This window comes from Python bivittatus, unplaced genomic scaffold, assembly GCF_059951505.1.
Source record: "Python bivittatus isolate LINGU-HERP-01145 unplaced genomic scaffold, Pbiv_v1 ctg000340_np1212, whole genome shotgun sequence".
In the NCBI taxonomy this organism is placed as follows: domain Eukaryota; kingdom Metazoa; phylum Chordata; class Lepidosauria; order Squamata; family Pythonidae; genus Python; species Python bivittatus.
The window spans coordinates 28,188,888-28,203,695 of NW_028277056.1; the positions used below are offsets into that span (position 1 = coordinate 28,188,888).

The following is a 14,808-nucleotide window of genomic DNA, read 5'->3' on the forward strand; positions in this document are numbered from 1 at the left end:
CAGGATCTTCTGCCCAGTCTTCCCCAGAGATCAGGACTTGCTGTACCAGGCTGGACCAATGGGACTGCTGCCTTGACATCTCACCACACTAGCCCTGACTAGCAGCCAGGTCAGCTCATCAGCCTTCATGACAGCACAGCTGCCCTTCAGGGCCAGAACTGAGCTTCTTTTCCCCCTTTTATTTGCTCCAATGGCTGGCTTACACCAACAGAACAGCAGCCATGCAGACTACTAAAACCCATATACCACAGAAGCACCTAGGAATCTTGGGGGGTGGGGGGATGAAAAAGACAGACAAACAAAGCCTCTAAAGTTGTGAATGAAAAAAATTCTCTGGCTGAAAGTAGAACAATTTACTTTAGCTATTTCTGTTTTTAAGTAGTGTCATGGAAAATGCAAGGTGATGGTCCAAAGAGAATGTAAATGAGCAAACCATTGACTATATAGGAAAAGTGCATGAAGACCAAAATAAAATAAATGTTCTCTTCCAAACTGCACTCAAAATTAACGCAGAAAACTTCAAATAGCATTTTTGACTGGTAATATTTCCTTCCCTTTACATCTGGTTTTAAATACAGAATGTCCAGTATGGCTGTATAGCACCTTCTGATCTTTACTCAACACATAAAAAAATAGATTTGAAGAAAACTAACATAACACAGTTAAGATAATGTGCAGGCACACTCCAGGTATAAACATCCACTTCAATAATTCTGAATTTCATCAGTGCAGACATGGGATAAAACCAACAGACAATGGGAAAAGTTACAAAAAATAAATATATATTTTGATCTTTGTCCACAAGAGTGGGGAAGAAAGTGAGTGAAAAAAAAATCACTGGTATAATGTGTTTGCAATTATATGGAGGCATCTATATGAAAGAGAATTGCTATTGTTGTTTGCTTTTAAACTTTCTGCTTTTCATCATGAAAAAAAAATCCAAACTAGGGCACATTGAAGGAAAGCATTGTTATCTTTCAATGATATATTTCTGAATGAAAGATAGAGTAGAATGTTTTGAGAATATTTTGCATGAGAGAGAGATTTTAAAAACCCTTACATTTAGTCTTGTTAATAGGCACTGTGTTTGTATATGAGAGAGAAGTCAAGGTCAGCGGATGTCTCAGATAAACAGAAACAGGTTTATGTTATGTTTCTCATGTTTGTGCATGAGAGTAAGGAAAGAACTGAAATGAACATAAAACAGATGCTTTCACCTGCAGCTGATCTCTTGGTATCCCTTGATTGCTTTTCTGGCAAAATTTCCTTCCTTTAATTTAGGCTTATGAGATTCCTTTGATGACAAAGGTATGAATCATCTTGAAAGATCAGAACCCCAAAAGTAAACCATAGTTATGAAAAGTCACAGATGGATATCATTTCTGGAACCACACTATAAGTACCTATGTGTGCATACATACATAATCAGTCACAACCACATTTCACACAGATTCACATGTTTCCAATCACATCAACATAATCTGTAATGTCAAGATTGAAGAACATTTGCACGGAGAGGTCTTGGCCAGTTATTCCATCCTATGGGATGATTATAATGCTTTTAAAAATATATTAAAATGTCTGCCAAACATTATAGAAAGACCTCTAGAGGACCTATAGAGTGATTCATTATAGAAAAAGACAGGACACTGTGCATATACATAGAGCAGTAAGTCAGAATGTGCAAGGCAATACAATAGAATGTGTGATGCTATGAATAATATAAACCTGCCATTGTAAATTGACAACTTATACCTTTAGACTGTGTTTGACAGTGATTTTGGATTTGTAACTGTCAACACAAAATATTAAGCTATGTCTATTGTCAGATGTTACAGAAAGAATTCCCAATGTGTCCGAAAGTACAGGTAAGAAAGTGATCTGTACTTCATGTAATAGCATATATTTTTAGTTTCAAAGATGTTAATGGACAATTTTAATGGGACAATTTTTAAATTTCTTGACTAAACATTGTAATCCACATCCGGAAGTGCAGCATACAATTTTGGGAAAAGCCAGAATTTTTTCTTTAGATACCATATGCCCTTATTAGCAGCATGGCTATTGTTGGAAAATCTGTGGACAGTTCAGTATCCAGAGGATGCAAATGAGACATACAAAATCAGTAAACCATTCTCTAAAGTTTAGTATTCCTTTCGGTACTGTGTGTGGACTTCTTAGAGTGGAGTTGTGTTTGTTTGAAAAGATACTCATCTGGCATATCCTTTACAGTGCTATCCATTTTAGAAGGTGCAGATAAAAAAATAAAGCAACAGCCATAAGGTATGAAAGCTAATTCAAAATCTGAACTTTTTGTCCTTGTATCTGTGAAGTAGAACTTTTTATTTGTTTTCCCCAGATTCTAAGAGATGTTGGGTTATACGCTAATATCACCAAACAGCAAAATCAAAATACTTGGCTCATCTTTGATGCTGAGCTTACTTAAAGTGCTGGTTTAGGTCAAATTTCAGCATCATCATCACAGAACTCCATGGAAGATGAAATCTTATGATGACCAGGAAAATGATATTCCCTACATTATGTTGGAAGAAAGATGAAGACCCTGCCAGTGACCACAGTACCTGTGGAGTAATTTAGTAAAGGACTACATGGCAGGTTACCTGAGTTGATTATTAGTCAAAAGCTTTTTAGAATTAATCTGATGCCTCATGAAATTAGTGAGAAGAGGTGTGTGGTAGGGCTATAGCCTACCTAAGGGAGGCTATGATAACTAGCAGCCAAGGATTCTCTGAAGGGCATATTATTCCCTAAGGCAAAGAACGCTTGGGAAGTGGTTTATAACCAAGATTTATATGATGTCACTGAGAAAAGGTCAGTTTGGTAAAGGTCAACTGTATTTGCCTTAGAAAAGTGGCATAGAAAGCCTAATCACTTGGAATATATTAAGTTAATCTACAAAAATCATTTAAAACATACCCAGTAGGGAACCATCTCAAGGTATCACAGTTGAAAATGTCGATAAACAGGTTATAATCCCCATTTAATTATAAAACACTTAAAATCCAGAGGATTTCTTCCAAAATCATCCCAAATGTCCACCTTCCTCTAGTTTCCTTTACTGTAATAAAATGGATAGCAACTAACCAGTCTCCTGTTATTCATTTTTTATTGTTTGAGTCTGACAATTTAATGCCTCCCAACAGACTCTGTTCTTCTTACTATTCATTTCATTCTGACTCAAAGCTAACTTCAGACCACTCTTAGACATTTAAATTGGAAGTAACAAGACTCACATTGTCAGTTTTCTGAACTGAATTGGCAAACAGCATTGCATTTCTGGAAGAGATGCTAACTGAAATGCTCAGTTGTATTGAGATGATGATGATAATTATAATTATAATTATTATTTTGTATCACAATAGAGATTTTTAAAATAAGTGTGGATTATGCATTGGAACTCATGGTTGAAGGAAATATGTGTAAGAGCACCCTTATACAATGCTAGACTATGGGTCAATCTAGCCTAGTGCTGTCAACAATGACTTGCAATGGCTTCCCAAGATTTCAGATAATTTTTTTAGTCTTATTTTAAGAATGCAGGGACTGAACCTGAAAACTTCTAAGAATGAAGCACTACATTTAATGGAAATTTATTATTTAACATACATGTTTGAGATTACATTGTATTTGTGACATTTTTTCAGTTCAACATATGGACCAACAGATGGTTTATTTTTTGCTTATTACTGAATTTGTAAGGATACCGGATGCTCAAACGAGTGAAGGCAGTATATAGGACAAGTTAAAACCGCAATACAGGTAGTCCTCAGTTAAAAGCAGTAATTGGGACTGGGAAATCCATCACTAAGCAACACAGTCATAAAGCATGATGTCACATGACTATGCCAACTTACGATGGCAGTTCTGGCACTTCCAGGTGTGGTCATTAAGCAAATCCTGTGTGGTCATTAAGCACAACATCACGTGATCATCATTTGTGACCTTCCTACTTGGAAGCCAGCAGTGAAGGTTGCAAATGACAATCACATGACCACAGGATGCTGCGACCGTCATAATTGTGAGCTGGTTGCCAAGCACCCAAATCACAATCACATGACTGCAGGGACACTGCAATGGCCATAACTTTGAGGACCAGCCATGAGGGTCCTCGTTCAGTGCTATCGCAACTTCGAACAACCACTGAACAGATGTTTGTTAACCAAAGACTGCCTATATAACAGTAGAAGAGAAGGAACTAGAAGTAGATAACAACTGTCCAGGAATACAAAAATTAAAACAATCCTAGCATACTAGTGGGTTCCCAAAACTCAACAGCCCAGGACCTGCTGGAAGAGGATAGTAATGTCAGGACCACATAGACCTCAAGGATAATGCTCTTACAGAGAGCAGGACTGGCAACAGAGAAACAATGCTTCCAGGATACCATAAGATGACATTTCTTCAGTGCTATAAAAGTAGATGAAGTAGAAATTTCAAAGACATTCTTGTTTCCCCTGTCCCTATGGTGCACATACTGTATCTTCCAAAGATTGTAGCCTAAAATTGTCTAAAAATGATCAAATATGTCAAACATATGGTCTGTATTGATCAATATTTTTTTTTCATAACTTCAATTAAGTTCTTCCACTTAAATTAACTTGCATATTTAATGCTTCTCAATTCCCTGGGTATTTTCTTTCATAAAAGTGAGTGGGAAAGTAAGGCATAAACTAGGGCTAAAATAACTGCACCACTTACTGGGTGTGTTCCTTTCTAATTTAGAACAGAATAATTAAATGAAAGCAATGTAATTTCAAATATATCATTTTCAGAGGCCTGGGGGTGAGAAGGCTGGAATGACTGTCCATTGGCCAGTAGGAAAGTGGTTTTCATGGAGTAAACAAGAAACCCTCTACTATCTCTTGTTTCATATTAAGCTAGATATCCTTCTGAATTTGTTTCACAAGCTTATTCCAAACTTCAGAGATTATTTTTGTCCTACACTCCTGAGCTCATTAGGTAATTTAAATGCACATTAAATTATCAAGAATATTCAGAGAAGTATAAAATCCCATGGAGAGATAAGTTCATATCTGCTTAGTATTCTGAGAGAAATAGTTTAGATTGTTTCCTATAAGAATTCACAATTATCAAATTTTTCAAGCATCTGTAAAATTGGTGCCCCATACAACAGAATGTAATATATATACTTTTAAACTAAGCATCATTAATGAATGTATTTATGATCAGAGACCAATGTTCCAAAGAACAAATTAACTTAGCAACAAAAGAAACGATGATGATGATGATGATGATGATGATGATGATGATGATGATGATGATGATGATGATTAGAAACCCTGTTCCAAACCCATTACATTAATAGGAACTGTGGCAACTTTTTCTGAAATTTCAGTGGAACAGTCTTCTAGTAGAAATATTTTATTTGTTTGTTTGTTTAATCGTATTTATATAGCCATCCCTCACACACAGTGACTCTGGGTGGTGTACAATATTGTATTTTCCTTATCTGAACTGCATGGATGGTTAAGTAGGAGAGGCAATAAGTCAAGCCATGGGCTTGGTAGGACCTGAGAAATTAATTCAGTTGCCACTATGGAAATAGACATATTTTAAGCAGTGGTTGTATCTCCCTTCTAGTACTATGGAAGGTAGAGCATTTTGTCTAGCCAAAGAAAAGGCTTTTCTGTTTAGGATGGACAGTTTATTTGTAAGACAGCATGAGTGAAGTGTCTTCTCAGCAAGCCACCTTTATAATAAGGAGAGAAAATACTCCAAGTTTTCTTAAGGTAGAGGTCAAGAATCTATTGTTTCAGTTCTAAATTGGTTCTCTCAAAGCCCAATGAAATTAAATAATGGGCAGAGAGGCCATGACATTTGAAGTTTTCATCCGTCACTAACTTCTAGGAGAATATAGAATTGCCCTTAAGGATTAAGGAGGCCAGAGGTCATTCCATAAAGGCCAATTTTAGCCAAAACTTTAGGTCTCAGAGACTCAAGCAAGCCTGAGGAGAAACTAATGCAGATCCCACTGCAACAAAAGATGGGGAGGGGGGCACATGGAGAAATACAAAAAAAGAACTCTAATGAACATAGATTGGACAACTTCTAGAGAGTCTAAATTTTTATAACAGTAGTTCAGCAAATTAGAGAGCAAATAGTTCAACACTTAATTACAGGATGTAGCTACTTGGAGTTGATCAATTGTAAAATTGTGTTGGAAGTGTTTTGAGCAAGACAATAACATTCTTAATTTGTTTCTATCATGACAGAGAAAATGCCTAAGTGACTCCGAAGGATTAAAATCTTTAGTTTGGTCTATAATGATGTCATTTATCATCCAGTTGTGATGACATTAGTGAAGAACACTACTTTTGTTTTTGTTTTTGTTTGTTTTTGCTAGAATAAATAGCAAAGGCTTGAAGGGGCCACTTTAAGCCAGTTGTGTAGTAGAAATGATCAGTACATCTTTGCTGAACAGAAGGATGGAAACATATTTATTTACCAGCATTAGAAGGTAGAACTCATTTTTAGATGAAACCTGAAGTACAGAGTTAATATAGAAATTGAAAAGAAGAGGTGCTAAAATATAGACTTGGTTAACACTTTTTGTATGGCAATTGGAGCTGTAAGAACTCCAACGATAGCACATTTGACTTTCATGAAAATATTTTCATATAACTTCATAATTAGATGAAATAAGGTCCATAGTAGATAACTTTGGATTAATAACCTTATGGATTATTGCTGAAGTGATATCTTCATGGCCTGATTATTTTGCTTTCTTTTAAGTCACTATTTTATAAGTGGTTGTAAAATCAATGTGTAATCAATAGTACCAATACTCCTGACACTGTAGTAAGTAAATTTTCCTTTAGGATCCCTCTGTTGAAGGGCCCATTTAAACTAAAGAAATCAAATTTGGTTACCAGTTGAGCCAACTGCCATTCTCCCAAATTTGTACCAATGTTCCTTGAATGGTGAAGCCTGGAGAGAAGAGAATATTTGGCATATGACACTTATAACTAATGTGAGAATGCAAAGTTTCATCCTTGAGGCCCAGTCTGGTATTAAAATCTCCAGCAAGAATTCAATGAAAACTGTGTACAGTATCAGCAAATCTGATCAATAATTCTCATCCTTATTCTAACTATCATTAATTATATTCCATAAGCTGTATGAAGAGAGGTAAACAATGATTATTAGTGTGGAGTCCTTGGGGTTCTCTGAGCTTGGTTCTTTTCCTGCAAACATTTCATTACCTGGCTAGGTAACATCTTCAGTGCTAGAATGGGATGGTGTTTGCTCTCTGTTTATATACTCTTGCATGCCCTGCCAGTGTTGGTGGGGGTGGGGGTTTGGTTTTGTTCCTCTGGTAGTTCCTTGATTAGGGTATAGTTTACTGCTTGCTTGTGTGCCTGGTGGCAATCTCTGATTACTTTGAATACCTTTGATTATTAGGAAACATCTACAGGTGTTGGGACTGGTAACTCTATCACTAAGTGACGTGGCCGCTAAGCAAAACATTGCCTGACTGCGATGGACTTATGATGTCACATCACATCACATTTGGTAATTAAGCGAGTTACTGCAGGCCATTAGGCAAGACATCACATGACCACGACTTGCGATTTTACTGTCAGCTTTTTTTTTTACTCTGCCTGTCAGAAGCCAGTTGTGAAGAACACAGATGGTGATTACGTGACCATGGGAAACTGCAATGGTCATAAATGTGAGGACTGGTTCTAAAATTACTTTTTCAGCACTGTCGTATCTTTGAATAGTTGCTAAACAGGGCAGTCATTAAGTGAGGTCTATCTATATTACCAATTTTTAAATTTATGGCAGTGCCAATTAATTACACATCTTATTTTTGGCTGAGAATAGGAAACTGAGCTGCCTTAGGTTTGACTTCCCTTTTGATTCTACATGGCCTTAGATGTAAAACACATATATCTAGTTGTAATGTGTTGAATAATGTAAAATTATTAGTGAAGGAAAGGTTTTATCTCTTTGATCACCAGCTCAAAGAGTGTAAGGTGTTTCCAAATTGTCCATTGATGAGGAGGCACTACAGAAACAAAAATGGCACATTAGTTTGTGCAGATTTAGACTGCAGCTTCAGAATCTTAAACCTTTTTCTTATTTACAAAGTACGATTTGGGTGCGTTCAGGTTTTCTCATTGCCAAATGATATTTTCCTTCAACATTTGGTGCAAAGACTTACTCAGGCTCAGTTATTGGATTCCCCACAGACCATCACTATGCTTGGACCCAGGTTGCCTTCAGTTCTTCCTCTGATAGAGAAAAGTCAAAGTTGGGGCAAATTAATATAGTCCCAGGAAACCAAACATCATATTTCATCATAGCATTTCAATAAATATTTTTCTCCAAAGCTCCTACTGAGAACTTCATTTGAATTTACAAAGTCAATTCAAGTCTGTCACTTGAAAAAAAGAGAGCATTACTCTCTTAAGTAAAATATTTGCCCTCTCTTGAAATGATTCTACCTTGTACTATTTGCAGTTTTTCCTGATGTTGATGATAGTATAATACCTGAAACATTACAGGTGTGTATGAAGGAAATATACATATTAACAGTCTCATGCTTATTTTCTAAATGCTGATAAGGAAGTGTTAAGTTCTTCTGAGATGTTTGGATTCACTTAGAACTAGACACAAAGAAACAGGAAATATTTTGTCCCTTGAAGATGTAATAGTGTTTGCATAAATCTAAATCTGGGCTTATGAAACAGTCTGTCTTTCCTGATTGTAACGTGAGGTAAAACCCAAATGCAGTAACAGCTGAGAACAACTTCTGAAACAGCTGCATGAGCCTGGAAAAAATCATGGCTGTTTTTTCAATCTAAAAAGAGGTGCTTTGTACACATGCCACATGTTCGGAAGCACCTCCAGAAATCCAACAAAATTTTCATCATCCTGTTGGCAGAATAAAAGAATTATAAAGTATTTCTCCAGTTTATGCAAAATGAACTTTTATTAAGTTTGATGTAGCTTAATTGTTACTTTAATTGTTAGACATTTTATTATTTCAAACACATGGGCTGCTAAAGAGCCAATATAGTATAGTGAGTCAGCCAGTCTAGTCTATATATTTGGTCTAGGATCAAGGAGACCCATGTTCAAGTCCACTATAAATCAGCTGTTACTCCGCAGATGTAGAAGGCAAGGAGAGGTAAAGAACAGTGAAAGTACCTTTAGATAGTGACCTTTAATAAAATAGTTAAATGTAACATAAACATTTTTGCATTGAATAAGTTAGTTAACGCATATTCTGTGACAAGCTATCTTGCTCTCTGTTTAAGTGGTGAGAAATTTGCTTCATTGTCTAATGAATTGTAATTCATGTGTTTCTCAATTAAAGTAGTTCATGTATCTATTTTCTCAAAGATTACCAACTTCAGCTCAATATTTCAGCCTGAGGTTGAAATATTACTTCCAACCCATTCATTGTGTAATTTCTGATTAGTATTAATTTGTTCTTTTGGATAGAAATAAGTGACTTCATCCATTTGTCCAATGGAAAATATTGTAGGGTATTGCAGATAGCTGATGCTATAAGCATCTAGGAGGATAAGCAAATATATGTCCCACTAATGTTGGTGACATTATTACGTCCTGCAATAATAAATCTGCTGCATTAAATATGAGGGCAGGACCAAGTTGGCATTGGGATATGCTGAATAATTTGGTTCCTCTATCTGTAAAACAGAGTCATCATCTGTTGTTGCTTGTTAGTACTTAAAGTTAGGTGGGTATTCATAGGCTTGTAGAAGGGCCAAAGGCATGTGACAGGAAATTTCAATGCACAGAGTGGGATATGAAAACTGATAATCAGTTTGAGTGATTTTATCTGAGAATTTATTTTTTCTCAAATTATAATACCTACCAGTTACGTTCAACAGATCAACAAGGCTACAGGAATAAATTATTACAAGACAGAGCAGGTAGAGAAAACAATTGGACATAATTTATTTTCTGCATATTGGATTGGCTTTCATTGATCTCATTTTATAGCTCTTCTTCTCATACACTGAAGGCTATTAAGTTCATTGCTTTTTTCTCTTCTCATAGGCAGGGAATTCGAAGGTGAAGAAGAGTTCCTGGAGATCCTGGGAATAACACGAGAGCAGTCAGGCAAATATGAGTGCAAAGCTGCAAATGAAGTTTCCACAGCTGATGTCAAGCAAGTCCGAGTCACTGTGAATTGTGAGTACTTTTATTTTTACCAGATCAGGTAAAAAAAGAAAAAGAAAGGAAAGATGAAGTTTGTGTGTTGTAGTAATGGCAATGAATGAAAATCTCTTAGGACAGAAGAAACACCACCTGTACAGTCCAGTTGAGAACATTACGGAGCCAAATATGGAAAATCTCTAAGAAAAAGCATTTGGCCAATGAAACAAAAAGAATTTTGGAAAAAAGACCAGCAAGCTAATTTGAGAGAAAGCAATTCACATTCCCTCCCCTAACTGGATGGACACCAGTTGAACACAGAGCAAGGTAGAACCATAACATGAGGACCGCTAAGAGTCATACATTCCATGCTGACTCTTAGTTAGGCAGAATTCTTCAAAGTGAGAGAAAAGTTATTAAACCCCCAAACTGGGAGCATAATTTTACATGTGTAAATCTACCCCAGAAATACGTACATTGATAATGATGTTTGACATAGAAATATTTTAAAATTTGGGAAAGGAGATAGTGTTGTCTCGGGCTATCTGCTTATAAATATCTATCAGAAATGAGGTATGAACTATTTAGTAAATATTAAATTAGAAAAGATATAAAAGGGGGGAACTCATACTGAAACCTCTTTAGCTATCCAAAACAGACAATTCTGTTTCTTCTTGTTTGAACATGGCTTAGATAAATCTGTTCAGCAATTACTTTGCAATCCCTAATTTAGAAGCGTGTTAGTGAATTGACGGTGCATTTAGAATCTTTCAGTCTTATTTTTGCCAGTTTTAATTTGTAATACATTTGTATTTTCATAAAAAGAAATACACTATTTTTGGACTCTGAGAATTATTTAAATATAAATGCTATGGTTTAAGACCTCAGATAGACATATGTCCTTAGGCACTTTTATTTGGTAATTATTAAGGTAAAGGCTTAACTAAAACAGTCACAATGGGGTATTTCTTTTTTCTTTTTCTTTTTTTTTAACAAAACAGTTGATTACATTCTGTCATATCTAAGAGAAAAACATCCATATAGATTTGCTTTGCCCAGGCAATGTAAGGCTTTTTCAGAAGGTCATGTTAAAATGTTAACCATCAGAATTCAAGCCAGCAGAAAAATATGTGGGCAAAAATTGTTCCACCCACTGCCAATCTCTATTCTGAAACAACAGTAAGGCTGAGGAAGGATGCAATCCATACATACCAATTACAAGCCAAGTTAAGGAGAGAGATTCGTGACTTGCCCTGGTTTTGTTTCCCTTCCCATCAAGTATCACATAAAAGTTGAAAAAAAATCCACCAATCACTCTCTCTAACAAGGATTAGGCAAATGTAGGAAGGTTCTTAGAATGTAGGTTTAGCCACCTGTTAAGCTGCCTGGCTAACAGGCTGCTGGCACTACAGTGCTCAGTGCTGTGGCCTGTCAGGAAGTTTCTAAATACAAGTCTAGTTGTATCCGAAAGAACATTAAATCCATGTGCGCTGCTGACAGGTAATAGGCTCAGAGGATTGTTGCATGAAATAGGGGCCTGAGAAGAGTTGATCCTGCTTCACTCTGTACCCCTTCTTTGCACCTATAACCTGTTGGCTGGACTATCATCCAATATAGGTTTAGTGCTTTTTCAGATGATCACTGAGCTTGTGTTTATAAGGAATCTCTGCAAGACCTGACTGGTGCTACGGAGAGCTCTGGTGAGAGATTAAATAGGGTAAATTCTTCTGTAGAAACCAGCCCCTGATTCAGCCCAAGCTAAAATGGCCATGGAGGGCAGTTCCCAGTGACCAGAGAAAATGGAACATGCCTACAGTGGCTTAAACTTAAGTTTAAACAAAGAGGAGTTAGACAGATTCCAATCCCTGATCACTTTGGCAAACACATCATTGTGAAGTATGCCAGACTGTAAGTTTGGGGAGAAGAAAACCTTATTTTGAACTTGGAACAAACTAAGAATGACTAACCTGCCTCAGCTATGCTCTGAGGACACGGCAGAAAAAAGGGGGTAATAGGTCATGTTCATGTCATATTAGAGAGTCATGAGGACGAGCCCATATTCTGAGTGAAAGAACAGAGGACTTGAACTTAAAAGTTATACAGTTTGAAATCCTTCCTAACCCATGAAATTGCTTTGTGTCCAGCTTCTTTTCCAATTATTTCTTTCCTTCAAAATAGATTTACATTTTTAAAATTAAATTAAATTACAACTTAAAAAAGAGAAGTAATGTAGCAAATTCACTAGTTTAGCAAGACCGCTTCTACTAGTAACAACATGACCACCAGCTGAGGGCACTTTTACACAGACATTGTTTACATTCATCCTACCTCAGAATAATTTTCACCCTACTTTCGATTTCCCAACACTGTTGCCCAGTGTTTCTTATCATCCAACCTGCATGTCCTCCAGCAGACCAAGAAAAAAGTACAGATATCAACACCTACAAATACCTCACCTCATCTTTGCCCTGTCCTCCTCATGTTTGTTTTCACAGTAAGGAGGAAAAATGAACCCATTATTGTATGGAGAGAGGCAAGTCCATCCCTCTTATTAGCCAAAAGGATTGGTGCAATGGTGCATTTGGCACTGTGGCTCCTTGACTTTGGTTGAGAGGGAGGAAAACTGAGCAGCTGGCATGTGGACTGAGGTGGAAGTTCACCCCAGTGGAAACCATCAACTCTGAACCTCAACCATATATGCTGCAGGAGGGACTTTGTTTTGTTTTTGTTTTGTAGCTGTGCCTGAAGTAATTGGGTTCAGTTATAGAACTTGATGGTGTTGTGAGGACACAGAGGTATGATGCTCATGCAGGATTGGCCAAATGCCAAGTGCAGAGAGTAAAAGTGTTAAAAGAAACCTACTAATTACAATTCATGGATTAGCTATGGGGCAATACAACAATCTAAAGCTTTTTTTTTTTAGCTAACTACAAGAGAGTCTAGATGTAAAAGCGACACAGCTGAGTCATAGTCAACTATAATATGCATATGTATGCACACATCTGTCTGATTGGAATATATTATTCTTTTCATAAGGCTACAGCAGATGTAAATTGTTAAGCACTTTGCGTTACATCCAGAGATCTGCCTGCATCAGGGGATAGGGTTGATAGAAGATGACCTTCCCATTCAGTGCTTTCTTCTGCAGCCAAAAGCACCCTGTAAAAAAATCTCCTACAGGATCAGGGGCCCTGCTGAATGGGGAAGAGGCAGCAGGTGGTGATCACAGATAATTAGGCAGAGTAGCATCTGGTGGAAGTTATTTTCATACAAGCTGCATCTCTCTTAGATTCAGTTAGGTTAGATCTCTTAATTTTACTCATTGTATATTAGAAAAGTGTGGTATCAGTAGCTCAATAAACTACATTTGATCCTTAACTACATCATACATAATTTGTGCTGAAGTCACAGAATCAGAGACTTCAAAAGGATTATTTAAGCCACCAAATTCAACCCACTACTTAATGCAGAAATCCAAATTAAAGCATTCCTAGCAAAACTCTATCTGCCAGCCTGCGCTTGAAGACATCTGGTAAAGGGCATCTCACTGTCATGCTAAGTAATTGATTCCATTGTCAAATTGCTTTTACTGTTAGAAAGTTTTTCATAACATCCAATGGAAATTTGCATTTATGCCATTATCCTGTGTCCAGTATTCTGTGATGACAAAAGATACAAGGCCTTCTTCCATATGAATTTTTTCAGGTACTTGGAGAACACTATCATAAAGTGAATCAATTTTTTCCCCCAAGTTTGCTATGATATCTATTTCCACTTCCCTGATCATTTTCACTGACATTCTTTGGATTTGTTCCAGTTTGAATCTTTTTGGAAGTCTGGTGCCTAAAACTAGATGAAGAATTCAAGATATGGTCTGGCCAATGTAGTCCAACTAGGCTTAGTAGAATTCACGATTTTTTGGAAAACTGAGCCAAGCCAATATCTTTATAGAAACTAAACAGAATGAAAGAAAATCAAATTTGAGTAGGAATCATGATGTTGTTTATTCCAGACAGCACCAAACTGGTGCCTTCCTAATGCAGTGAATCTGCTACAGTCCAGTTTGATCACTCTCAATGTGTTCTGTGATGATAATAATTTACATTTCATTTGGGGTAATTAAAAAATCAAAATGCAATGTACAAATAATATGTATAATGCCACTTCCTGACTGTATAGAACAGGGTTTCTCAACCTTGGCAACTTTAAGATGTGTGGACTTCAACATATGCTGGGGAATTCTGGGTGTTGAAGTCCACACGTCTTAAAGTTGCCAAGGTGAGAAACCCTGGTATAGAATATAAACATGGTGAACAGAGGATTCAGCCCTTCCTTCCCCCTCCATGCCTTTGAAGATCAAACCAATCACACAGGAGATAAGCAAACACTTAACTTTAAAAAGATAAACACTTTAAAGCCCCCTTTTAATTTTAAACATCAAAAAGAAAACATTGAATATGGCAAAAATAAATTTCAGACAGATCCCAAGTGGGTGCTGCTCTGCTACAAATAGAGGTCTGTCTGCCAGAATCTCTTGCAAAATACTGGAGAGGTTTCAATTTATTATTACACATCAGAAGAGATTCTAAAGAAAAACTTACAGCTTTTGAAAACAGCCTTATGGGTTAATAA

The 14,808-nt window shown here is 36.6% G+C and overlaps 1 protein-coding gene across 1 annotated transcript in view; it reads left to right on the top strand.

The window, feature by feature from the left end:
* The window catches only part of LSAMP (limbic system associated membrane protein), a 518,247-nt gene that overhangs the window by 446,959 nt on the left and 56,480 nt on the right, over window positions 1–14,808 (top strand). Inside the window, exon 4 of the mRNA XM_088140751.1 lies at window positions 10,078–10,212. Coding sequence (XP_087996877.1) covers window positions 10,078–10,212 — 135 coding nt within the window. The remainder of the gene's footprint in view (window positions 1–10,077; window positions 10,213–14,808) is intronic.